The sequence below is a fragment of the Girardinichthys multiradiatus genome, chromosome 19 (assembly GCF_021462225.1).
Source record: "Girardinichthys multiradiatus isolate DD_20200921_A chromosome 19, DD_fGirMul_XY1, whole genome shotgun sequence".
Classification (NCBI taxonomy): Eukaryota; Metazoa; Chordata; class Actinopteri; order Cyprinodontiformes; family Goodeidae; genus Girardinichthys; species Girardinichthys multiradiatus.
The window spans coordinates 14512184-14538655 of NC_061811.1; the positions used below are offsets into that span (position 1 = coordinate 14512184).

The window sequence follows — 26472 nt, forward strand, 5'->3', positions numbered from 1 at the left end:
GATGTTTCTTACCTGCCCTATGTAATATTCGTATGTTCTGTGATACAAAATTTTGGGTATTCAATCACTGTCAAAATGGTTTAAATTAACAGAGATAAAAATTTGAAATCTATCACTCCTTGTGTAATGAATCAATATAATATAAAGGTTATTTTAAAAAAAGTCCAAAGTGAAATCTATACAATAATCAAACAAGTTTAACCCATTTGTTTGTGGCTCCAAATTTGTTTTAATTTAAATTGTTTTACAGCCTGTGGAAGTTGTTGGTATGTTTCCCTGTGTTCATTTAAAACTTTGTGCACTATTGGATTATATTACAAAACCAACATGTGTAAGTCCAATACCTGGTTATCCCCTTTCTTCGTTTGTTTAGTGTTTTCTTATATATTTCATAGCAAAAAGGCTCTGAGCACAACTGTTCGTTTGGGTAGAATTTTAGGTTTTGTAGGTTCTGGGTAAAACACTGATGTCTGTGTCAAGAAGAGTAGATTCATCCAACAACTCAGAGCAGAAGGGAATAAACACTCACTTGATCCCTGCAGAAAAGCTGACGACGGGGAAAAAGAGTCCATCTGTGTTAAAATTTTCAAACATGCCCTGGACCGGCTGTCCGTTTATCCTGAAGGAAATGCTGGGAGCTCCCAGGTCCAGACAACAGCTCACCACATCTTCTGAAGTCAGGATATGCTGGTTTACAGACGCAACAGCTCGCGGGATGCGACCTGTTTGGGAGGCAAACACACCAGTGTGTGAATGTGAACCTGGTGAACTGTGCTGGCACAGACCAGATCTTTCCAACAGAAACAGGATGGAGCACATTTACACACCTCTACACACAGTCTGGGCAAGGAAGTCACCCCTGCAGGGTACTGACTGTCTGGATATAACCTGGCTGACTCCCAGGAATACCTCTCATCTTTTATTTGTTAGGTTATTACTGTAACAACCAAACACACTTTCACAAATTTATTTCTCTCACTCACCTGACCAGAGGTGGAGCCCATCAAAGCCATACGAGTAGAGGTCATCCCCAACTCCATTGCCCCCCCAGCCCTCCCCTCCTCCAGGATAGGGTGCATATCCTTTGGTGTTGGCCCAGCCTACTCTGAGGTGGGAGGGCTCGCTGGTGACAAAGTGGTCCACCTGGTCAATCATCAGCTCGTAGTACCACTTTTTATACTGAGCAGAGCCCTCACTGACCCCAAGGAAGATGTTTGGTCTCGTGCTGAAAATGAAGTGAAATGTCAAATAATTAATGTGCATCAGAGCATGTTGCCAGAACTGTACTGTAAATGTGAAAGTTTATCCTCGAGAATAGTGCACATAAGGCAAAAAAGATAAGTCTAAGTGCCAACAGTTTTAATTTAAATACCTTTATTAAAAACTGCAGGAAATTTATTGTTTGTTATCTAAAGATGAGTTTGATTGTTTTAAGTTTGTTTTTGTGTTTCCTTTCTGTGTTGTGCCTTCTGTAAACTTATCAACTGCTCTAGTACTATATTCTCTTAGTGATGACTTATGTCAGCCTGCCATAATGATACCTTTATGAGTATGATTTTGGTCCAGATGGACCTGAGTTGCTGCAGATTTGCCAGCTACAAATCACTTATGAGAATCTTCCATTCCACCACATCCCAAAAGAAGTCTGAAGACTCAGATCTGATGAATGTTGAGCACAGTGAACTCGCTGTCGTGTTCAAGAAAGATGATGAGATGATTTGTCACTTGGACATTATCTTGCTGGTAGGTACTATCAAAAGATAGGTACATTGTGGTCATAAAGGGAATGGACTACAGCACACTTTAGTATTTAAACAATGCTCAACTGGTACCAAATGACCTGAATTGTGCCAAGAAAATATCTCTCAGACCATTACACTTCCACCACCAGCCTGAACTGTTAATACAAAGCAGGATGGATGAATGCTTCCATGTTTTTACATCAAATTGTGACCCCACCATCTAAACGTCCCAGCTGAAGTAAAGAGCCATTTTGAGAAGACCAAGATGTGGTCTTCGGTTCGCTTTTTAGACCATTCTCTGAAAACCTGGGAGATGGTTGTGTGAGAAAATCCTAAGATCTGTTAGAACATAAGCAAGTCATCTTGACCATGTCTACATGCCTAAATGATTTCAGTTGCTGCCATGTGATATGTCGATTTCTTATTTGTGTTAATGAAAAATTAAACAGGGGTCCTTAAAATGATTGGTGATATGTTTTACTAAACTCAAATGTACAAAAAAACCTCAAAATGTCACTGCAATTAAAACTCTATCAAACTTGGGAGCAATTACAGACTGAAGAGAACAGGGTAGAAGCACCTGTTAAACTCAAAATAAACAAAAAACACTAACAGAGTTAGAAGGATGAACCATAAGAGGAAGACGAATCGCTTAATTTTAGTGAGAGCTGTGATAGACAAAAATGTTATAATACCTGTTATCTTATAGTGACTGCGTGCAAGCAAACCCCGGTGGTAAAAAAAAACAAAAAACTAATGACAACTTCTCCAACAAGTCACTTCATGGAGTCTATTGAAATCCCTTTAAAAAAAAGTGCACATTTTGATCCAATTTTTATCCAGAAGGTTTACAAACAGCTGTGTTTCCTTGTAGCCTGGTGGGAACGATATACTCATAGGCTGATTTGTTGCAAAAATAACCTTTAGACGTTGCTTGTTGTCATGTTACTGTAAGGTTATGTGCTTAAGCCATCCTAAATATCTATTTGATCTGTTCCTACTATTACTGTCTGCCCAGAATAGCTTGTGATGACGTAGATAAGTATTTTAACAGTTTATGGCTTTCTAACTGGTGTGTTACATTCCTTTCTTTGAAGACGCAAAACACAACTGTTTTCTTTTTTTCTCTGAAATTCCATCGCAAAACAAAGTGATATAAGCAGAAAATACCTTCAATAAGAGTTTGTTTCCCTGCAGAACTGTGTTTACAAAGGGATTTACAACTAAAACTAAACTAAAACTGTCAACAATCTTTTAGTTTATATATGAGTTTAGACAGTTGCTTGGCTCCAGTGACAGTGTGTTTGTACTTTTCACTGCTTTCAGTTGGTAATAAAATAATCACTGAAGTAAAATATCTAAGAGATATGATTGGCATTGGGGTGAATGAATAGTTTTCTCACCTCTGGACATCATTGACCAGTTGGGTTTGCATAAGCAGATCTCTTTTGGGCAGCAAGTGATCACAAATGAGGTTCTGATTGGTTCGCACAGCTACACCATTACACACACATAGCGAACAGAGCACATCCAGAATCTGAAAAAGAGAGCGAGTCAGCAGGACGTATAATAAGAAATAACAAAGACCACAACAGCTCCCCAGAAGCTGATTAAATCTATTCTTTATTCATTTATTTATTAAGCACATAGATATGAATCTATACTTTTCCACAAATGGCTACTGGCCTGCGGTGCTAATCATTGTTTAGGTTGCTGCTCTGGGGACAGCCAGTTTTCATTTAACCATGGCATAATTACTCTGTGATGCTTCTTGGAGGTAAAAAACATGTCCAATAATATTCACTTAACAAAGCACAGAATTAAATGGTCAGGGAGGTTCAGCTCAGCCAAGGGTGACAGGCCACTTAATCATTGACCTTTTCCTTCTGCCTCCATTGAAAAATTATATATTCAGGCAGATTTATGACCTGGCTTAGCCAAGTGTCTGCTATGTGATTTTATTACAGTGGTAAACAGTTTTATTTATATCAGGAAGACGACACAACCTAACATCCCAGAAACCCTCTGCCAGGGGTGGAGGTTTATGCTGGTACAAGATTTGTACAGTCAATAAATAGCTAAGAGAAGAAGAAAAACTCAGAGTTCCAGGGAAAACTTGTTTTGAATTAAATGTGAGTTGAGTATAACCTTTAGGTAAGGACAGCATGAAGATAAATGCAAGCACAGTTTTCACAAAATCCTAGTTTAAGGTCTGATGTTACTCTCCCTGCTTGGCTAAAGTGATGCTATTTTATTTAACAAAATCTCACATATAGATAGGAAAATTAGAAACACTTAGCTTAGTAATAATGTGTATATAGACACTAACTCAATGAATGAGCGTACACAACACAACACTAATCTACAAGATGAGCTACTGTACTGTTAACTGTATCTCAACAGTCTTCAAAGATTGGCTTAAATGTGGCTGTTTACCATAAACTCACAATTCTTCCTATTCATCTTGTGATACCTGTGACAATATAAGACAAATAAACCACCAACCAACCTTCATTGTGGCTGAATGGTGAACAAAGCTTACATTAAAGTGAACTAACAGATGCCAGTGGTCTAAAGCAGAACTAACACCTCGAAATCTGAGCTGCTTATGTAAAAATTGCGCATCCATTTAAATATTTTTTGTTTTGTTTTCCTTGAGAATTTAGGGCGTTACTTGAGATTGTTCTACCTTTTGCATTTTGGAAATTTTACTGACCACTTTAAAATTGTTAATGTCTCAAATTAACATGGTAGCCCCAGGAGGAACCTCAAACTACTGCCCTCTTACATGGTAAAAAAACCTGTTTCCATTCTAGAGTTTTCTATACGACATGATAACTATGTCCTTACCAAGCTGTACCATTATTTAAAGCCAACATCAAGTTTACAAAAATACAACAGATCGTATATTGTGTAAAAGTATTAAAGAAAAAACCTAAAGCAATACTCCATCTTGCAATCCAGACTCTAAAATATCATGTCAATTTTTTTGGATATGTATAATGTACTGTATTTGGACCACATTGTCATGTCCTATATATAATATGTTTTATTTTCATACAACAATAGATTAAAGAAATATTTAAAAAATAAAATCTGTAACCAAATCATCAAAACAGCACACGTTTTTTATTCTTAGTTGTGACAGCATATGCAATGTTGCATTTTCCACCTATACATGTGTCCAACTTTATATGCTTTCTACAGTGCCTTGGAAAAGTATTCATACACCTAAACCTTTTTTTACATTTGTCACATAATAACCACAAACATTTTACTAGATTTCAACACAAAATGGCAACCTAAACACACCATCCCAGCCATATAACATTGTGGTAGCACCCTCACACTGTAGTGATGCTTTTCTTCAGCAGGCACAGGGAAGTCGGTTCCAGTTGAGGTTAGAGCAAAATACAGGACAGTGCTGGAAGAAACCTGTTCAAAGCTACAAAAGACTTCAGACTGGGGCAGCAATCCTAAAGATACAGCCTGTACAGCTACAATGGAATAAGTTTAGATCAATCTATATACATGTGTTAGAATGGTCTAGTCAAAGCCCAGACCTAAATCTAATTGAGAATTGGTGGCAAGACTTGAAAATTACTGAGCACAGAAGCCTTCCATCCAAACTATAGCTATTATAGCTGCAGTAAAAGTTGGTTCTGCAAAGTAATGATTCAGGTAGGGTTGAATAAAAATGCATACAGTTGTTTTTTTTTTCTTTCACATAACAATTATGTGCTACTATGTGCTTGTCTGTTACTTTAAATCCCAATAAAATACATCATTGTTTGTGATGTAACATGACAAAAAAGAAAGAAATGTAAGGAGTTTGAATACTTCCACAAGGCACCGTATCTATCTTGCATTAACTTGCATGTCAACACTAAAACCTAGAGGTGTATTTCACATTGCAATGATGTCACACATTAAAACTGACTGCAGCATAGCTAGTAGTGCTTACCTTGTGGTTCCGACCATGCTTGTAGAGCAGGGATATGATGGACTTAATATGTCCTTTCTGGACGATATTGAGCGCCTCAGGGCTCTCGATTAGGATGCAGTGCAGAACCTCTAAGATGCCTGCACAGCAGCAAAATTAATCAATTAGTTAACAACAGAGGAAGGGAAAGACAAAGGAGAGGACATTTGTCAAAGAGACAACATGCATTGACCAACAGGAAACCCTGCTGGTGCATACATATCTCTACTTATAAAAGCTGCCAACAGTTCAAAGGTTCATTTAGGCAAGGGAATGTTTCTCAGCTGTTATCTTGAAAAGCTTTTCTCTTACAGGATGCACAGTACAATAACTACAAGAATGATGGGGAGTACCTGAAGAAGACTCAAGTCTTTCCAACTTGCTCACCAGCCAGTCCAAATTGTTTGAGAACTGGGTACAGTTGTTTCGGTTTCCTCTGATTAACGCCGCTGCAAGTCACAAGACGTTTGGGTGAGTCAGACTTTGCACCAAGGAATTAACAGGTTTGATGGGTCCATTTCAGCAGTTACATGATACATAGCAAGGTCGTCCAAAAGGAGACACCTTAAATTAATGCCAAAGCCAGTTAAGTGAGAGGTTCTGCTTTGGCATTCTTATAAATATTAATCTGTGAAGGTGCCTAAGGTAGATGAAAGAGGTAGGACAAGGAGAAGACATCAACACTTTCTGCCAAATAAACCAACCTAATGAATGCCCTAGCAGCAAAAAGACAGGGTCATGGGATGCAGACAGACAGGGAAGAAAGGAAGAAGGCATCTCAAATCCAGTTTGCGCTGCGCTACATCAGGTGTGTGGGGGAGGGAACAGGGGCGTGAGAGAGAGACGTGGCTGGGAGACTAATTTCAGTCAGCAGGTGAAGTCAGTATAAACAAGAGCATGAAGGACATTCTTGAAGGGCAGAAAGACTTCAGTTTGGCAGGATGAAAGATAAACTTTGCATAAGGTAGCAGGATGTGCAGACATAGTGGGAGAGTGAAAGTATACAATAAATAGGCTGGGCCAGTCTACTGAAATATGTTAGACAGATTATAACAGGAGAGTACAAGAAGTTAAAAGTGATTGTTGGACAGGAGGGCCATGACACTGGGTCATGTGAAGAACATGGCAAGAACAAAACAGATAGACAAGATAATGATGAAAATTGACATTTATTGACTAAAAGGAGCAAAGAAGGGACACAGAGGTTTCCTATGTGGTGTGTGCCAGGGGGATAGCTGCATTAGGAACCTTACTTTTGTAAGGTTCCCAATGCCTTTGTATCCAGTGGGATACATACCCACTAGTGTTTAACTCAGAGATGCACCGATTGGTGTTTCTGGACAGTTTCTGGTTTTTGATTTTTTTGTAAAGACATGACATGCTAACTCTGATTTATCTGTAAGAATTGTAATATAAGAAGATATAAGAAAACAACATATTTTTGTCTAGCCTTCCTAACATAAGTGGCCTATAAATACTTATATAAATACTTATATTAGGATTAGGGCAATTTTGCATCTTCTGTGTGAAAGAATAGTTGCTATAAAACTGTGTTTTACTGTTTTTGTTTATTACGCAAAGACATAATGATTACAGAGTTCACATTTTAATCAGACTTTAGCATCTTATATTAGCGATCAGCACAGTTAGCATGGCCAGCATTACAAATACAACTGTACTCTGAGGAGAATGTAGATAACAAAGATTTTTCAAAAGACTGGAAACATTTCCAAACATTCCATGCGAGGTTGAAAAAAGGATAAAACAGCATTCAGACCAAAGAGTGCTTTCATTGCAGTTTTTGGTTATAAAAAGAGAAGATTTTTGAGTTTCCCACAGTTGGGTCAATGGACAGGGTTATTCAACCTAAAAAATTGGCCAAGTCCAAAGAACAGCTGACTTCTCAGTTCATCTATAGTTGAATAGCTGGTTTGCTGTCATCTCAGTTAGCTGCCAGATCAGCAGGGAAATAAATAATCATAGTTCCAGCCACTTTATATCTCAAAACCTCCCATCTCTGAGACTCATTACAGTACAGAGTTAGTCTAAATGTGCTTATCCATACATATGTGTTTGTATGTGTGTGTATGAGGGATTGTTGTGAAACCAGTTTATTACCCAGCAGCTCATAAAGCAAGTTGAGAATGTCTTTCCAGGCTGCTCCGACCTCTGGCCCAGCACACTCCCCAAAATGGGCCGCACTGTTGTAGACGTTTAGCCGGTCGATGCAGTTGGAGACAAGGGTCAGCATGCCCTAAGATACATACAGAAATCACAGACCTTAACTGTTCAATTTTTGTTACTAAAGATTTTAGTAGATTTGCATTTTTTTTATCTAAACAATATAAAGCTAAATTGTAATTAGTTGACCCACAATTCTGAAAAGATTAACCTATGGGTGAGCTGGACTACTGTGACTTACATTTATAATTTCGATGTACATTGCTACTTGGGACATAATAATATGATTTGCAATAAATAAAAAAATTATTAAAAACTGTTAAATCATCTGTGCCTTATATTGACACTCTGGGTTAGTAGCAAACATAAACCCCAGATAATGAGCAGTCTATCCAGCTACAAGAAAAAGAAATATATTGTTTCCATCTAAGGTTTTATAAAAAGGTTGTTAATGACCTGACCACTTCACTACCTCTTCCTTTCTTCTAAAACCTTTCATGATGCATTAAAAAACAAGTGTCACCTAGTATATTAAAGGCATCAAGAGCCTGAAAGCATAGTATGACAATAATTAGTTAACATTTATTGCAGTTCATGCAGTTTTTCTCAATACGGATATAGCATAAAGTGATATTTTGCTAATGCAGCCCTAGCATAAAGGCAAACATTATCATCAGGTTCGAACTGATTCACAGAAGTACAAGAGCTTCTTGTACTTCTGAAAACATTCAGAAGCATAAGAAGTGCTCTCTGAATGTCTTTCAGAGAGCGCTAAAGGCAGTGAAGGTTGAAAAATGGTCACCACTGCTGAATAAAATTCACAAGCTTGTGTCAAGACACGATAAGAAATACCAGAAGAAACTTTTTTTTTTAGAAAAACAGATAAAGTGATGGACATTCCTGAAAGTGACTGAAGCAAATAGATGAGCCAATGTTGTCAGTAACAGGAACGCACTTTATTCATGAGTGCACTGGAGGGGTACTAGTAAAGCTGCCATTGTTATAGGGCGGAGGGGTGGGGCTCGAGAATTAGCTGGGTTTGGGCTAGGGTTCAAATATTGGGCAGGGTCGGACATCCGACTCCACCCTTAAACCATTTTGCTTAGATAGTCCTTCTCCTTCCCTCCAAATGCCTGTCTTTGCTCCTTCAGATAAGTTAATTTTAAGTTGGATCTTAGTTTTAAGTGAACCCAACAAACCTGGGTTCTGCTCACCATGACAGAGGGTCATGCATCTCCCGCTCCATCCTGCCATCACTTGAGAACAAGGCACCAAGAACTCCTTCACTTGAGGCAAAGACTGAGCTAAATCTAGCAGGAGTAGTCCACCTTTCCTCTGGTGGAAAACATGACCATAGATGTGGAGAAACTAACTCTCCTCCCAATTGCTTTACACTTTATGGCGAACCATTCCAGTGCCTGCAGAAGGTTATATTCTGAAGAGGCCAACAAAACCACACCATCTGCAACAAGCAAATATCTGATCTTTATGTATCTTAAAAAGGATCTCATTTAACTTGTTCAGAATAGATCAGCAGCTGGCTCCCTGATGATATGTCCTTTAAGTACTGCAGCAGTACTCGTGCAACCAAATACTTGACAGCAATGTGCAAAAGTTGTATTGTTTTATTTTCTTTGTTTTGTAGTTAAGTGGACTCCAAATTCCACACAATTAAACATCAAGACATCTCATATCGAAGACACGCTCTAATTAATAATTTATAGAACTTCATTTGTGAAACCTGTCTCCAGATTTCAATTAGCAGGACCATCAAAGATGCAACTTTCTCTCTTCTAACGTGTGACAGTGATTAATGCCACAGAGGAATATCTACAGTGATCTTATATGCAAAACGGAGGGCGTTAAAAAAAAGACCAAATGGAAATTTTAGATGATTTATAATGCCAGCAAAAATCATGAGTCAGCTTTGTGCATTGACAAATTAACCTTCAGAAGGCAATATATCAGGAACTACACAGGGGCTTTCATTTTATCATATTAGCCATAAAAAAGTAAGATTGAAAGCTGTAAATATTTGATGGTAATATCTCTTTGAGATGAGCTTCATGGTGGCACAGTTGGTAGCACTGTTGCCTTGCAGAAGGAAGGTCCTCGGTTTGACTCCCGGCCGGGAGTCTTTCTGCATGGAGTTTGCCTGTTCTCCTTGTGCACGCGTGGGTTCTCTCCAGGTACTCTGGCTTCCTCCCACAGTCAAAAAACATGACTGCTAGGTTAATTGGTCTCTCTAAATTGCCCTTAGGTGTGAATGGGTGTGTGCATGGTTGTTTGTTCTGTGTGTTGCTCTGTGATGGACTGGCCTGGTGTACACTGCCTCTCACCCATAGACTGCTGGACATAGGCACCAGCTCCCCCCTGACCTTCTATGAAAGAAGCAGTAATAGAAAATAGATGGATGGATCTCCTTAAGATTAGGTGATGTTATGTATATTGATGCAGAACAAATAAAGTTTGCATGTTTGATGTCAAAGGGCTACTCAGTGTACCAGCTGACATACTGTATAATTAATAAAAATAATTTAGGCTCTGGAAACTTAGCAGTTTCAGTGTGCTCATCCTAGCTTCAGGGAAAACTTATAACACTGAAACTGCTGACACCTTAATTTCCAGTGCCTCCAAATCCGGAACAGCAATGAAACATCCTCTGAGGATCAATTGCTTTTACCACTCTCACACTTCTGCAGGTTTCCTTCTTCTTTCAGCTCATACAAACATGCAGTAAAATCATAGAAATCGCTGGTTTTCAGTCATGGTTTGTAATGTTTAGTTCCGCATATTAATTGGCATCGGTGAGCCGCCAGGGGTTTCAAGATATAAGTCAGGTCATAAGTCAGAGGTCAGTAACTTTTACAATTCAGACAAACATTTTTGTTCATGATCCAGCTAAATAAAATTTTCCTAGGGCCACAAAAACTACATGACCCTTCAAAAAAAAAGCTTATATATTTTTTATTAATAAAATAAATCAAGTTGAGAAAATATTTTGTTTTATGGTTAAGAACAAAATTGTTGTTATTAGGCAAGAAAGAAGTCATACCTTTACAAATAGAAATTGAATAACATTTTATTGAATTCCATTTTTATGGAAAGTGAAGAAAAAAAATACTGAACAAAGAAGAATAGAGTTTTCTGTCTGAGATCTGTGCCCTAAAAAGATTTTGGAAAATAATAAGCCAATCAAAGACTCCAAAAAGACTCTAAGTGACTGCAGACCCTTGTATATGTCTAGCCATAAATCTTAAACCAAATAACTGTAAGGCCCGATAGATGTTTTGATTAGCCTGTTATGATTTGGGGTTGTTTGGTTTTTGGTTTCGGGTTTCTTCTTATGTTTTTCACAGTTAAGGTTTTGAATCGTTCTTTTGTTTATTATTATTATTTATTATTATTATTCTTAGATTTTGAATCATGCTTCTGTTTATTATTTTTCTGGTCATGTTTTAGTCTTGTTCATGTTTTGTCAAGTTTGGTTTTGTTTGTAAATTAGAGTCTGTTTTTGCCGCAGCCACGTTTTGTTCTGTCTGTCAATTAAGTTTATTCGGTTCACCTGCTCCAAGTTAATCTGTCTCCTTGTTCCACCTGGTTTTCACTCCATATATACACACCTGTTCAGTTAGTCATCGCGGAAACATTTCTCATATCATGTCTTGTTCTCAAACCAAGTCTTGCTTTGGATTATGCCATTCCTGTCTCGCCTGCCTGTTAGAAGTTTTGTTCCTGCCTCCAGCTGTGAGTGAGTTTTTGTTATTAAACCTTTTTACTTACCGACATGCTGCCTTCTAGTCTGCATTCTGGGGTCCTCTATCTCGCAAGCCATAACATAGCCAGCCATATTTAGATCTTTAATCAGTGGGTATGTTCTTCACTGGTCCAAGATATTCTAACTGGCCCTTTGATTTTTATAGGAGACCAAACTGGTGCTGGTAGGAAACTTTTAAGGTCACTGAAAAAACCGCCAAGGGGACACAAAAAAAAAAAAATTTGCAGAATATTTTAGAATCTGTCTTTCATACTTAGAGCTATGATTTATGTTGTTAACCTCTTAGCCAGGTCACCCTTGTAAAACAGCTTTGGATTTGGTGGTTGTAGAAAGGTTAAATAATAAAGGACCCCTTTCCAAGAAGATTAAACCATAAAAGATATGCGTTTTTAAAAACATTTGCATTATATAGGCAGTTTGGATCATAGGCTAAGGTTCCAAAGTGACATTTGTTTAAATAAGAGAAACTATAGGTAATCTGTTCAGTGTAATTGTGTTGGTAGCTATCAGTTTTGAAATATATGTACACTGGTTGACTGGTTGTGCTGTCGGTTTATCACAGATCTGCTTTGAAATAAAAGGTTCACTTTAAATATTGGGAGTGTGGCTTTAGTTAAAGCTTAGAAGGTTTTCAGTCACAACAGCGACCTTTCGGCATCATGGATTGGTTTTGTTTGTGGGTTGGAGAACGCATCAAGGCTGTTTTGGTTTTTGGGTATTGTATGATGAAGGCTTAAATGTTAGAGCCACAACTTTACTCAGGCCTTTGTAATGGTAGCACTCACTTCTTGTTTGAAGAGGTTCTGCCTGTTCTTGAGTGAGCGCAGCTTGATCTGCCTTTCTTCATGCTCCAGCTCAGCATCAGGGAGCTGGAAATAGGTGATGAGGTCGTTCAGTGTTTGGAGCACCTCCTCGACAGGCAAGGCTACAGGGGTCCTGTTCTTAGCGCTCAGGCTGTCAAGGTCTCTGTGATGGAGACACAGAAGCAAGACACATAATTACAACAATTCTCTCTGAGAATTACGATCATTTATAGTTTTAAAATTGCCCCATACATCATAATGGCAATAAAATGCCCTCCTACTGGGAGGCTGTGCGGATGTAACCAGAGTCAGTGATGACTAGCAGTGTTTAACCCACAAGTTCATTCATGTTGAATAACTGATTTCCGCTGATGTGCTAAAAATAGCTTCGGTCATATGCGGGGGAGGGATAAAGGGGGGGATGTATGTGTCACAGACACAGGAGAGAGTCTAACACTTCCTCATATGTTGACACAAAAGGGACCCAGAGGGATAGAGTGATCTTTGATAACAAATAAAAATAGGATTCAGTTATAATGGTCTCTTTTTGAAGCTGGCCTCCATCTCTGCTAAAGTAGTTGCCTGTTTACAAGCATAAGATAGGTCCACTGAGCGAGCTGTCTGTAGCTTTGGTTTCTCACTCAGTCAAAACTCACAGGCCTAAAGCACTACTTTCCACTGGTGACATTCACGATGTGTGACTGTGAGAAAGACTGAAGTTGCTTTGAGAGATCAATGTTCAGGCTTCCGCTATGTTCTTCGCATCATGGTCTATCAGAGAATGGGCTGTATTGTGTTTAATAGTTATGCTACTTCATTATCAGCAGGTGCTTAAATTACCTGCATGTCTTTGATAAACCGTCTCAAGATATCTCTAATTGGTTTTAAGTGGATAATTTGAATTTAATGGGTAATTTCCACATCCTTCTACACATAGATGAATAATGTGTCGCATACCTGATGAATCGGTTAAAGAGCAGCGTTGTGTTGCGGATGATTCTCGCGGCTCGAGACTCTTCGTGTTGACAGCGCTGCAGGGTTAATCCGTCATCCATGTGGCCCTCAGAATGAAGGCAAGCCTTGAGGGAAACACAGATGATCAGATGATATACAGGTCCTTCTCAAAATATTGGCATATTGTGATAAAGTTCATTATTTTCCATAATGTCACGATGAAAATTTAACATTCATATATTTTAGATTCATTGCACACTAACTGAAATATTTCAGGTCTTTTATTGTCTTAATACGGATGATTTTGGCATACAGCTCATGAAAACCCAAAATTCCTATCTCACAAAATTAGCATATCATTAAAAGGGTCTCTAAACGAGCTATGAACCTAATCATCTGAATCAACAAGTTAACTCTAAACACCTGCAAAAGATTCCTGAGGCCTTTAAAACTCCCAGCCTGGTACATCACTCAAAACCCCAATCATGAGTAAGACTGCCGACCTGACTGCTGTCCAGAAGGCCACTATTAACACCCTCAAGCAAGAGGGTAAGACACAGAAAGAAATTTCTGAATGAGTACGCTGTTCCCAGAGTGCTGTATCAAGGCACCTCAGTGGGAAGTCTGTGGGAAGGAAAAAGTGTGGCAGAAAACGCTGCACAACGAGAAGAGGTGACCGGACCCTGAGGAAGATTGTTGAGAAGGTCTGATTCCAGACCTTGGGGGACCTGCAGAAGCAGTGGACTGAGTCTGGAGTAGAAACATCCAGAGCCACCGTGCACAGGCGTGTGCAGGAAATGGGCTACAGGTGCCGCATTCCCCAGGTCAAGCCACTTTTGAACCAGAAACAGCGGCAGAAGCGCCTGACCTGGGCTACAGAGAAGCAGCACTGGACTGTTGCTCAGTGGTCCAAAGTACTTTTTTCGGATGAAAGCAAATTCTGCATGTCATTCGGAAATCAAGGTGCCAGAGTCTGGAGGAAGACTGTGGAGAAGGAAATGCCAAAATGCCAGAAGTCCAGTGTCAAGTACCCACAGTCAGTGATGGTCTGGGGTGCCGTGTCAGCTGCTGGTGTTGGTCCACTGTGTTTTATCAAGGGCAGGGTCAATGCAGCTAGCTATCAGGAGATTTTGGAGCACTTCATGCTTCCATCTGCTGAAAAGCTTTATGGAGATGAAGATTTTATTTTTCAGTACGACCTGGCACCTGCTCACAGTGCCTAAACCACTGGTAAATTGCTCACAGTGCCTAAACCACTGGTAAATGGTTTACTGACCATGGTATTACTGTGCTCAATTGGCCTGCCAACTCTCCTGACCTGAACCCCATAGAGAATCTGTGGGATATTGTGAAGAGAACGTTGAGAGACTCAAGACCCAACACTCTGGATGAGCTAAAGGCCGCTATCGAAGCATCCTGGGCCTCCATAAGACCTCAGCAGTGCCACAGGCTGATTGCCTCCATGCCACGCCGCATTGAAGCAGTCATTTCTGCCAAAGGATTCCCGACCAAGTATTGAGTGCATAACTGTACATGATTATTTGAAGGTTGACGTTTTTTGTATTAAAAACACTTTTTTTTATTGGTCGGATGAAATATGCTAATTTTGTGAGATAGGAATTTTGGGTTTTCATGAGCTGTATGCCAAAATCATCCATATTAAGACAATAAAAGACCTGAAATATTTCAGTTAGTGTGCAATGAATCTAAAATATATGAATGTTAAATTTTTGTAATTACATTATGGAAAATAATGAACTTTATCACAATATGCTAATATTTTGAGAAGGACCTGTAGAATAAAAGTCAAAAGCAAAGACAGCAAGAAAAAGATTTGAGCGTCCTCAGAAAGCACTGAGACACAATACCAAGAACATAGCTGAAAACTGTAGGTTATCTGATTGTACAGGAATTACTGAATGCATACAATGCTTTGCAAGGGTACTCTAACCCTCAAACCTCTCTACATTTGGTCGTATTTCAACTAAATATAAGAGGTAAAATTCAAATACAATACACTGTTTGTGTTTGTAATATGACAAATGTAAAAAGGTTCAATGTGTATTATTTTTGACAGGAACAAATCCAAGAGAAGAAGTTTCTCAGATTTAATGGAACTAAAATAAAATGCCATTAACCATCATTGTATCCACTGTGCTCATTATTCCTGGAGTAATTATCTGCTCCAAGGATTCTTATTTATCTTTTTTGTTTGTTTATGTTTATGCTTCTGTGTGCCAGGGCTCACTCTTCTCTTGAGGGGACCCAGTCGAGTAGATTTGACATCAGGCGCCTGGTAGGAGAGCCACAGACCTGTGGCTACGTGCATGATGAAGCAGACCGAGTCTCCATATTTAATCTCTGCCACCCCCATGCCCTCGACATCCCGCTTGGGGCTCTGCTCCAGCTTCTCCTGTTCAGGTTGAGGAGAGAATGAAGAAAGCTGTCATGTGAAACAGACAGGAACAATTGCACGAAACCAAACAAGCACACAAAGCATCTAACCCAAACAGCCAAATGTCAACTGCATCTGCTCTTAATGGCTCAACCCATCACTGTTCACGGAGCTGACCAGCTGTTATGATCCCATTGTGGTTATGAAAATTGCAGCAATAAATTACATTCAGGGACATTTTTAATTTCAACACTAATAGACTGTTATAGTCAATCATTTCTATTGTTATTTTATTTGTCAGAATATCAACCAAAAAACACATTATACAAAAGTATAAGATCAATTAAATCAATTTCAAATCTAAAATAAGCTGCTTCGTAGATTCAGAGGTGATTTGCCAGATCCCATGTAATGCATATTGAGGAACACTTTGAAGGGCATATATTTTGCTAATGAATGTGTGTGCAATTACAGCTCTGTGTGCATGTACTTGCCTTCGATGCTCTAAAGCAGAAAGCTGTGGAAATGGTGTCCGACTTTTCCCGGTCCTGCAGCACCAACCCCCTGTCCTCAGTCAAGGCCAGGTAGTGACCCGTCGTCAGGTGACGTAGTCGAAAAGGCTGTCCCCAGCGGATGTGGCTTCCACTCCAACTGCAAAGGATAGATAAATTTATTATCTTTGCATTGGTGACAGGTTACAGTGCATTGCAGAAGTGTTAAAACATCTTAAACTTTTTTGTCACATTATAAACTCAGACAGATGAATATGTTGTGAATTTTTGGTGAGAGACGGACACAAAGCAGTTCAAACTGTGAAATGGAAGGAAAGTGATTCATGGTTTACAAAATGTTTTACAACAAACAAAATTTGAAAATGTGGTATTAATGACATGACTTGTGGATTTATCTCACTTTACTCTGATACCCCTAAATAAATTCTAGTGCAACCAACTGCTTTCATAATTCCCCATTTAGTAAGTTAAATTGTGTCATTTATTGTATTCTGCGAAGGACTCAGAGGTTTGAGAACACTGAACACTGAACAAACATTATCATGAAGGTCCGGCAAGCACAGCTTTAATCACAGAAGCAGCCCAGCGATCCATGTTAACTTTTGAGGTGCTGCAGGGATCCACAGCTCAGGTGGGTGTAATGAAAGGAAAACTATTAATTGTGCACAACACAAATCTGGTCTTTATGGAAGAATTTGTTGGAAGAAAGCCACAAGAAGTCCCTTTTAAAGTTTGTGATAAGCTATTTAGGGGACACAACAAGGACGTGGAAGAATGTGCTCTGGCCAGGTAAAACAAAAATTGAGCTTTTAGGCTGACAAAACATAATCTGTGGTGGGAAACTAACTCTGCATCTTACTGAAAACACCATCCCCAGAACGAAACATGGTGACAACGTTAAGCTTCAACAGGGAAAGGAAACCTGGTCAGAGATGATGTTGCTAAACACAGGGCAATCCTGAAAGACATGTATAAATAATGTTGCAAGGCTGTGTATCTTGTGTTGATGTGACAAAGAAAATTGCAATTAATAATATTTTTATTATAATAAGTTCAACAGGGTCAAAAGTAGAAAAAATGATAAAATATTTGTGACAGGAAAAAAGGTTTGGTGTAAGATAATAAAAGGAACATTTGAGAAAAACAAAATTACAGACAGGAAGATGGCGAAAGTCCAAACTAATGTAAGACAAATACATGTAAAGTGGAAACATAGAAGACGTAGAAGTGGTAAAATGGAAAGGAAAGAAGGAAATATTACCAACCTGATTCGTAGTGGCTCCAGCCTCCACAAAGACCTCGCTTTGGCCCCTGCTTTACCAGTCTCATAGTTGACTATCCTGGGGAAGCCAGAGACACATAAGTGTTTGATCTGACTGTGAATGCCACAATCAAGGTCCTTCATTCTAGTTCTGAAGAACCTCTTCCCTTACTACAGCCCTCATTCATCACCCCAATTTCTAGAGATGTTGGGCTCAAACAGGTAAACACACACTAATATATAGGGAGCATTCATTCCTTGTGACAACAGCACACCATTGTTCAAACAGAGACACGTGTGTTCTGATATCCCATAGCGACAATGTCTATCAGCGATATATGGGTGACTGGGCTCAGAGATAAAAGAGAACACACATCACCCTGTGACCACCAATGAGCTCGCAGTATGTTTGGTCAGGATTGTAAAAATTGAATGTGTCTTAAAAGAAATCTGCTTTTGGTAAATTTCAAGGACAACAATAGGAGAAAAGCCAAAGCTTAAAATGAATTATCCAATCCTGCTCTCATGTTTGCTATGCTCTGTTCTAAAAATAGACACTGTGTGTCTGTGTGTCCAATAGCAGGAAGAAGCACGTCTCCTAGCACCTTGTTGGGTGTGTGTATGGCCATGCCTGTAGTTATGACCCACTTCAAGCCCTGTATGTTTTGTTTTTTTATTCTTCCTGCCTCATCTCTGTTTTAATCCTGCCATCTTTTGTGTTTTTATGCTGGTCAGACATTTTATTAAAGGGAGATGAAGGCAAAGGCAATAGTTAACTCTGAGCTCTTGTGTGGTATTTTGCCTCTGTTTCACACCTCTGCTGTTCTTCACTCTGGTCTGATCCTGGGATGCTCACCACCTCGTCATGACCGTGGAATAGGCGCATCACATGGCCACCCAACAGGTAACCTATTGGAGATAGAGGAGCACAAGATTAATTAAAAAGAGGCTCTCTTCTGTTTTTTGCTGCTGCTACAGAATCATTGTATGAATTAAAACAACACTTTTGCAGTGACTTGGCAAAAGTATTAATACCCCTTAAATACTTAACTATTTTGTCATGTTACAACTACAGACTTCAGTGTATTTTACTTGGATTGTGTGTGATAGACCAATACAAAGTAGCACATGTGATAGACAAAGAAGCACCATAATTTACATTTGGTGTATTTGTATTAATACTCCCCAAGTAAATACTTTGTAGAATGCTCCCAGATTTACACATACAGAGACAGAAAATTCTGACCATTCTTTTCAAAAGAAGAATGGGCAGAATAGATTCTGTGAACATCAATTATCAAGTTAAGTACATGTTCTTAGTTGGATTTAGGTCTGGATTTTGATGGGGCCAGTCTGAAAACTTATTTGCTTTATCACACCATTGCATTATAGCTCTAAACAATTAAGGAAGGTGAACCTCTGCCCCAGTCTCAAATATTTTAAAGCCTCCAACAGGATTCCCTTGTGTTTAGCTATATGCAACAACCCTGTCCACCTTCACTGTCCCTGCTAAAGAAAGGCATCCCCCCAACATAATGCTTCCACCACCTGTTTTTAATATATGTACAATGGTATGCCCAAGGTAAAGTACAGGTAGTGTTCTGCCACACAGTTTTTCGCATATAGACCAAAAGGTTACTATCTCTGCAGCTCCTTAATTTTATCCCTGACATATCTGGTGTGTTCCTTGGTCTTTATCAATCTGACATCTTCAGCAAAGATGTTGTATTTATACAGGAATTAAGTTACACACAGGCAGACTATTTACTATTAGCTGAATCCTGCAGGAAAGTAGTTGCACTGGAATTTTATTTAGGGTTATTAGAGTAAAGTTGAGCACACATGCATCTTATACTTTTCAGTGTTTAGTACTCGTACTCGTCATCTTCCGCTTCATCCGGGATTGGGTCGCGGGGGCAGCAGAGTCAGTAGAGACACCAGACACCTCCTCCAGCTCCTGCGTGGGGAGCCCAAGGAGTTCCCAGGCCAGCCGAGAGACATAGTCCCTCCAGTGTGTCCTGGGCCTCCTCCCGGTGGGACGTGCCTGGAACACCTCCCGAGGAAGGCGTCCAGGAGGCATCCGGTATAGATGCCCGAGCCACCTCAACTGGCTCCTCTCGATGTGGAGGAGCAGCGGCTCTACTCCGAGCCCCTCCCAGATGACCGAGCTTCTCACCCTTTCTCTAAGGGAGCGCCCGACCACCCTACGAGGAAGCTAATTTCAGCCTTTGTATCCGGCATCTCGTTTTTTCAGTCATGACCCAAAGTTCATGGCCATAGGTGAGGGTAGGAACGTAGACCAACCGGTACATCGAGAGCTTCGCTTTTCGGCTCAGCTCTCTCTTCACCACAACGGACCGGCACAGCATTCTCATTACTGCAGCAGCCGCATCGACCTATCTGTCCATCTCCCACTCCATTCTCCCTTCACTCATGAACAACACCCCAAGATACTTGAACTCCTCCACTTGAGGCAGGAACTTCGCTCCAACCTGAAGAGAACAAGCCACCCTTTTCCGGTCGAGAACCATGGCCCCGGACTTGGAGGAGCTGATCTTCATGCCAGCTGCTTCACACTCGGCTGGGAACTGGCCCAGTTTTTTGTTTGTAATCATTTTGACCACCATTTACATTTTTCTGTCTATTCACAATCATCCACTACTTTTTATTGTTCTATCGTATAAAATACCAGTAAAATACCCCGAAGTGTATAGTGAGAATCTGAGAATATGTGAAAACTCTTAAGGGACATGAATACCTCTGCAAGCCACAGTACAATGATACAGCATTTATATCATCAGATACAGAGAACAGACTAAAGTAAAGCCAAATTTTAAATGAATCTAAGACAAGTGTTTTACATTCGTCTGGTAGTCAATATGTTCTGAGAATACCTTGAATAAAATGAATATGTGAAGTCTCTACCTTCTTCTATGTTGCTACCAGAACAGATGGGGTGGACATTCCACAGAGTCTGCATGAAGGAGGCATCCACCTGGATGTTGCCATTGGAGATAGATAAGTGCTGCAAGAGACGCCACATGGAGGAGTCAATCATTTATACACAGTGATACAACAGTTGGTACTTTAATTAGTCAAAAGAAGGGAAATAAAGTATACTTCTCGCTAAAAAGGAAATATTTGATTTTTAAATCTGCATTTTCTTCAAACCATAAAGCTGAGTTGAAGGCATGTTAATTGTTCGGAGGTTTTTGTCTCCATGACGATGTTAATTAAATAAATGTCTTCGACACAGTCTTTATGAATCCTAAAAACATACTGTATTTTAAGACAGCTGTGTCCTTATCATTCCTGCTCCCTGGAGTGCTTTGCAGGCCTTAGGTGCTGCCTGTTTCTATATATTATCATGCATGTGACAGCTGGGACACACAACGAGATTGACATTGGTGACTATAAGGCGACAGAGGTCATCTGTCCATGAATCAGCCACAGTTGGGGGGCAAACGTTGCCTGGAAGCTGTCAACAACTGTATATGAATCGCAAGAAATGTTCTCTGGGTTAAGTACAGTGACACAATAAGGCAAGTCAAATATTAAAAGAGGCTCTTGGGTCATTTAAAAAGTGCAAAAATCTCATTACTATCATTAATGGGGGATGAATGTGACGAGGATGGAAATAGAAGAGGCTGATTTAAAATCAGTCATGTCTCATAAAATTATAATCCTCTGATCCAGACACTTCCAGTACATATCAAGTTTAATTTAATCAAAGCAGTCTTGCAGTTATGCAAAAAGAAAAAAAAATCTAAAACTACTTCTGGAGAGAGGTTTCAGGATGATGGCATGTGCTAAATCAATTGGGATTAAGCTATAACATTTCATCACATAAGGTTAAGAAGAGTCAGTATTTTCCTTCCAAGCCCTAATAAACACAAATACATCGAGCAAGGTGAAGGTGTTTAAGGATCAAATGGCAAACATTAAACTTACAAGGTATCGCTCAGAGGACACGCTAACAAGGATGAGGTCATCACCGATGCGCACTTTCTCTCCTTCTGATCTCTGTTTTGAGGCAGGATGGATTGTCCACCAGCAGGCTTCACCTACAATGCCAAACACAGTTATACATACTGACTACTTCAATTTCATCCATATATCCATTTATATACCCTCATAATTCATGCAGGGTTTCAAAGAGAGCGACAGAAAGGTCCAAGCTAAGATTCAAACCCAGGTCCCTTCTTGCAAGGCAACACTAAGAAACATTAAAAAAAATCATTAAAATTTCCCATTATGATCCTTTTATGTATTAATGTATTTATTTAGCTTGTGTTTAGTTTTATCCATAACTAATGAAGCATTCAAGTCTACCTGCTATGGCTTAGTGGTTAGAGCAGCTCTTTAGCAATCCAAAAGTTGTAGGTGTGATTCCAGCTTCTTCCTGCAAAGGCACTTAACCCCAAGTTGCCTACAAACCTGCGTATTAGTGTATGAATGTTTGCGTGTTTGTGATTGGCATTGACAGAAAGTGGCTTTAGTGTAAAGGGCTTGGAGTGGTCATATGACCTGAAAGGTGATATAAAAATTCAGTCCATTTAGCATTTAAAATGAAAAAGGAGCATAATAATAAAAATAAATCTGTTGATGCAAAGTTCTTGAAGCTAAATAGGCAGGTTAAAGCTTTAAAAAGCCAGAGATTGGATCCGGCCATAACATTCTCATCAATGCATCGGTAGTGCAAAGTAGGCTTCAATAATGTACTTTTGTTGTTGAAGTCCTTCTAAAAAAACAATAGAAACTTAAAAATATATATACGATTGTGTTTAAGCTCAACTACATTATGCTGAGGTATTGTATCATTGTTAACAGTGCAACATGATTACAGCCAACAGGAAGGTGGATGTGAAAAATGTGTCACAGAAACAATCTTTTAACATCATACTGAAACAACTGCTCATTAAAATACTGCACAGCACAGAAATAACAGCAGCAGCAAGGGAAAAATGGCTGCAAGTATCATGATATTACAACAAGACTTTCAAACATGCAGCCAAGATGTAATCATTGCTGACAACAGAGGCCCACTTTGAGTGTACAGTGCTCCTGAGGGAATAATAACTGAAATGTAAAAAAGAAGCTATAACTGACTCATGAGCAAATACGGAGGGATAGATAAAGAGGTGGGCACTGAGACACCAGAGAGAAAATTACAGTGAAGTTACCTGACAGAGATAAAAACAAAGACAGGGGGAAATAGCAAAAGCGGAAATAAAAAGTGGAAATTATAAGAACAAAAGCAAAGCTGTTGTAAAGCTTTTGTCTTACCTGTTGAATCCTCCTGGAGGCCAACATCAAAGGAGAGCTTATCTGTCTGGGACCTTGATGTCTTTAAACAGGCCAAGTACTGTGGTCAACAGACACGTTGAGTCACAAAAGACGTCATGAAAGAGTGGTGATATATAACATAATATCTATAGGAGGTTTAAAGCTTTGCTGAAATATTTGTTAGTTGTGATCGATGTCTAACCATAGAGCTGAACGAATGCCGCAAAAGGATGGCGTGTCCATAGAGCAGAGTCTTGTGTCCACCGCTGTGCGCTGCCTGTAGACATCATTCAGACCCACACAAAGACATAAATACAAAACACAGTTTAGAACGAGCTCCACCCACAGCAACCCCAACGGTCTTTCATTCGGCTTCTTCCATCTTCATCTGACCTCTGACATTGGTTGTTGACCTCAGCGAGGCTCTTCTTGCCGACTGTGTATGACCTCAGGCAGGGGGAATATCTCTCACCAATGAAAACATGCAATCTGACACGCCCACAAGAAGATGGTGCTACTGGCACCTGTATCCAGACGCAAACCAGATACGGGCTCATCTTTCCCCACTACAGACTTGTGGGAAGGATGGATGTCTCTAGTCAGCTGTTGATGCAGTGTTGGTGTTAGCAAGGGATGCTTATGCTCCATAGTTTTTAGTGTTGGTTTTAAATGTAAGAGGAGAAATGTAGGAGGAGGTTTTGTTGATCTTTTCGGCCAGCTTCTTCTATCTTACTCACCTTCCTTATGAGCCTCTAGGAAGCATAAATGTAAGAAAGAGTGTCATTATTAACAGAGCTTTATTGATAGCCTGCGCCTTATTGCTTTTGTTAGTATATTATTCATACCTCTTAAACTTTTCCACATATTACCACATTAAAAACATGAACTCCAGAGGGGTTGGATTGGGGTTTAATGAGATAGTTTAACATAAAGTAGTTCATTGTTAAGTGAAAAAAACTGATTCATGGTTTTCAAATTCTTGTATAGATATACAAATCTAAAAAGTGTGGTATACATTTATGATACCCCTAAAGAAAAACCTGTGTAACCTATTACCTTCAGAAAACAAACTGTCTTAACATACCATTCCCAAAGTGAGAAATGTGGATGGCAGCACCATGTTGTGAGCATGCTTTTCTTCAACAGGGTAAGGGAATGTGGTCAGAGTTGATGGAAAGATGGATTAAGGTAAATATCGGGCCATCCTAGAAGAAATCCTCTTAGGGACTGCAAAAGACTAGAGACTAGGATGGAAATTATCCTTCCAGTTAGAATTCTATATGGTCGTACAGAAATCCCTATTCTCAGCAGCAAGCAGAGGATAACTACACTAAACATGCATAAAAGCAGTAGAAAACTTGTTCAGGACAGAATTGCCAGATAACTATTATTTTATTATCTAAGCCCCCTGCACCTGCACCATACAGTCCATATCAGAAAGTGCCACTGCTGGTGGAGACATACCTCAAAGTGTTGCAGCTGCAATTGGAACAAAATTTTATTTTGCAATGTATTGATGCAGAGTAGATGAGTACAAATGCACATGACCCATTTATGATTTTTATTGGAAAACGGTTTAGAAAACCATGCCTCATTTTTCTTTTCACTTTACATTTATGCACTTCTTTGTGTTGGTCTATCACATACAATCCCAATGAAATACATGAAATGAGAAAAAATTTAAGGGGTGTGAATACTTTTAAAGGCACTGTTTCTGGTTCTGAGCTTATTTAAAAAAAAGTGAAGGGAGTAAAGGGAAACAAGCTGACTTGTTTTGCCAGTTTACAAAACATAGTCATTGTCATGCCATCAAGAAACTCTTAAAAAGTAATATTTCACAAAAATATGTTAAAATGAACTGAAGCAAAATACAGCTGTTACAAATGCCTACAGTGACATTTGTTTTGCAAAATTATGCTCCCCTAACATTTCACTGCTAATTATAACATGGTTTCCTTGGCTTCAATATGTTTTGTTTTTCCTCATTCTCTTTCTTCCTCCAATCTCTACCTGCCTTGACTTTCTACTGGGAAAATAACCCGCCTGTGACTTGATGCAGTTGTGCTACGCAGACTGCAGCACTGGTTTCCAGGCTACCTTTGTTCTGCTGCTTGCTCCGATTTGCTGGCTGAGGCACTGAGCTTAATGCGGCGAGGCACATCGAGCTGCAATCACCCCAACCAATAAATCTGGGTCTAGATGCTACTTTCAGTGCTGAAGGCAAGAAAAAACAATCCTAAATGTCTTACAGCAAATTGCAGAAAACTCTTGGCTTAATCAACCAAATAGGGAAAGACGTTTGCCCACATGTGGCACCTTAATTTCAGTTTAGCAGTATGACATTTTGGAAAATGCATCCTCATGGAGTGCGAGCCCTAAGGTAGTTTATTCATGGATACACGGCTGTGGCTTTTCACACTAAAGGAGGGATGTAAATAGGACAGGAAAAAACCAGCACCCCCCACAACAGGTCAGTCAGCTCTGTTTTGATACTGTGTTAAATATAGGGATGGAATGTCCACCAGTGTGTTTTTGTTTTGTGTTGCAGGCCCTCAGTGTGTCTCACTGCCTTCTAGCTAAATCAGCCTGAACTACCCATTTGCCCTAGCCACTGTCTATTGATAAGCCCATCTGTTCGATGGAGTATTGATTTTAGAGTCTCAGATGAGACATATTCAAACTCCATTTCCCCTCTGTTGTTGCTTCCTGTGATATCAAAGAATGATGAAGAGGTATAAGATATTGAACACTGATACATGTGAGCCAAGAGAATACACTGTTAACATGAAGCTTGAAAATGGCTATTTCAAGCCACAGGAAGTATAATAATCTGACTGATGCAACTAAACAAGCATTTAAACTTACCTAGATGAGATTGCCAAGAGTTTTTATGCTGCTATATTTGCTGGCTTCAAATATGCAAGTTAGGTATTATCAAGTGAGATGATATTTCAAACATAATTGTACACAATAAAACAGAACTTGCTTCATTTCTTTGTGATATTAAGGTCAAAAGCTTGGAAAGTAGGATTCTTTTTTTTTACATTTTCAGTAACTAAATAAAAACAATGGTCAACTGCCAAAAAAATGAATAAATAAAAACACAAGTTAAGTTGTTAGAAGTGATAGACTAGATTTAAATATGAATACATTTGAAAATTTTTGCTTGTAAGTGAGCATGTGCCAGTTACCGTATCAAGGTGTCTCAAGGTTTTAAAAGTTGCAGTTCCGAAATCAACAAAATTTTCCGTCATACTATTACAACTATTATTGTTACTTGGTAAAGACCTTGAAATGAAATGCCCAAGAAAGTGAGCTAATGAGCAGGTTTCTCCAGCTATATTAACACTACAAATGGCAAGCTATGAGCTGTATGTCTATGAAGCAAACTACTGCAGGCTCACAACCACAACAGCCTAGCTAAGCGATTTTTCAAATTTGAGTTCATTTTTAAGTAATTTTAGATTCTCTTTGTATTTTCTAGATGGACAAACTGTCTACTTTTAAGGCTAGGCTTAAAACTTTCCTTTTTGATAAAGCTTATAGTTAGAGTGGCTTAGGTTAACCTGAGCTAGTTA

The 26472-nt window shown here is 39.3% G+C and overlaps 1 protein-coding gene across 1 annotated transcript in view; it reads right to left on the reverse strand.

The window, feature by feature from the left end:
- The window catches only part of LOC124855599 (ryanodine receptor 3-like), a 144037-nt gene that overhangs the window by 109296 nt on the left and 8269 nt on the right, over nucleotides 1-26472 (reverse strand). Inside the window, exons 4-19 of the mRNA XM_047345570.1 lie at nucleotides 23097-23171; nucleotides 22895-22973; nucleotides 21560-21672; nucleotides 20534-20633; nucleotides 18424-18517; nucleotides 17613-17687; nucleotides 16330-16486; nucleotides 15689-15853; nucleotides 13444-13565; nucleotides 12469-12649; nucleotides 7843-7978; nucleotides 6078-6173; nucleotides 5707-5825; nucleotides 3146-3279; nucleotides 984-1225; nucleotides 530-722 (exon numbers count right to left, since the gene is read on the reverse strand). Of these exons, the coding sequence (XP_047201526.1) occupies nucleotides 530-722; nucleotides 984-1225; nucleotides 3146-3279; nucleotides 5707-5825; nucleotides 6078-6173; nucleotides 7843-7978; nucleotides 12469-12649; nucleotides 13444-13565; nucleotides 15689-15853; nucleotides 16330-16486; nucleotides 17613-17687; nucleotides 18424-18517; nucleotides 20534-20633; nucleotides 21560-21672; nucleotides 22895-22973; nucleotides 23097-23171 (2081 nt within the window). The remainder of the gene's footprint in view (nucleotides 1-529; nucleotides 723-983; nucleotides 1226-3145; nucleotides 3280-5706; nucleotides 5826-6077; nucleotides 6174-7842; nucleotides 7979-12468; nucleotides 12650-13443; nucleotides 13566-15688; nucleotides 15854-16329; nucleotides 16487-17612; nucleotides 17688-18423; nucleotides 18518-20533; nucleotides 20634-21559; nucleotides 21673-22894; nucleotides 22974-23096; nucleotides 23172-26472) is intronic.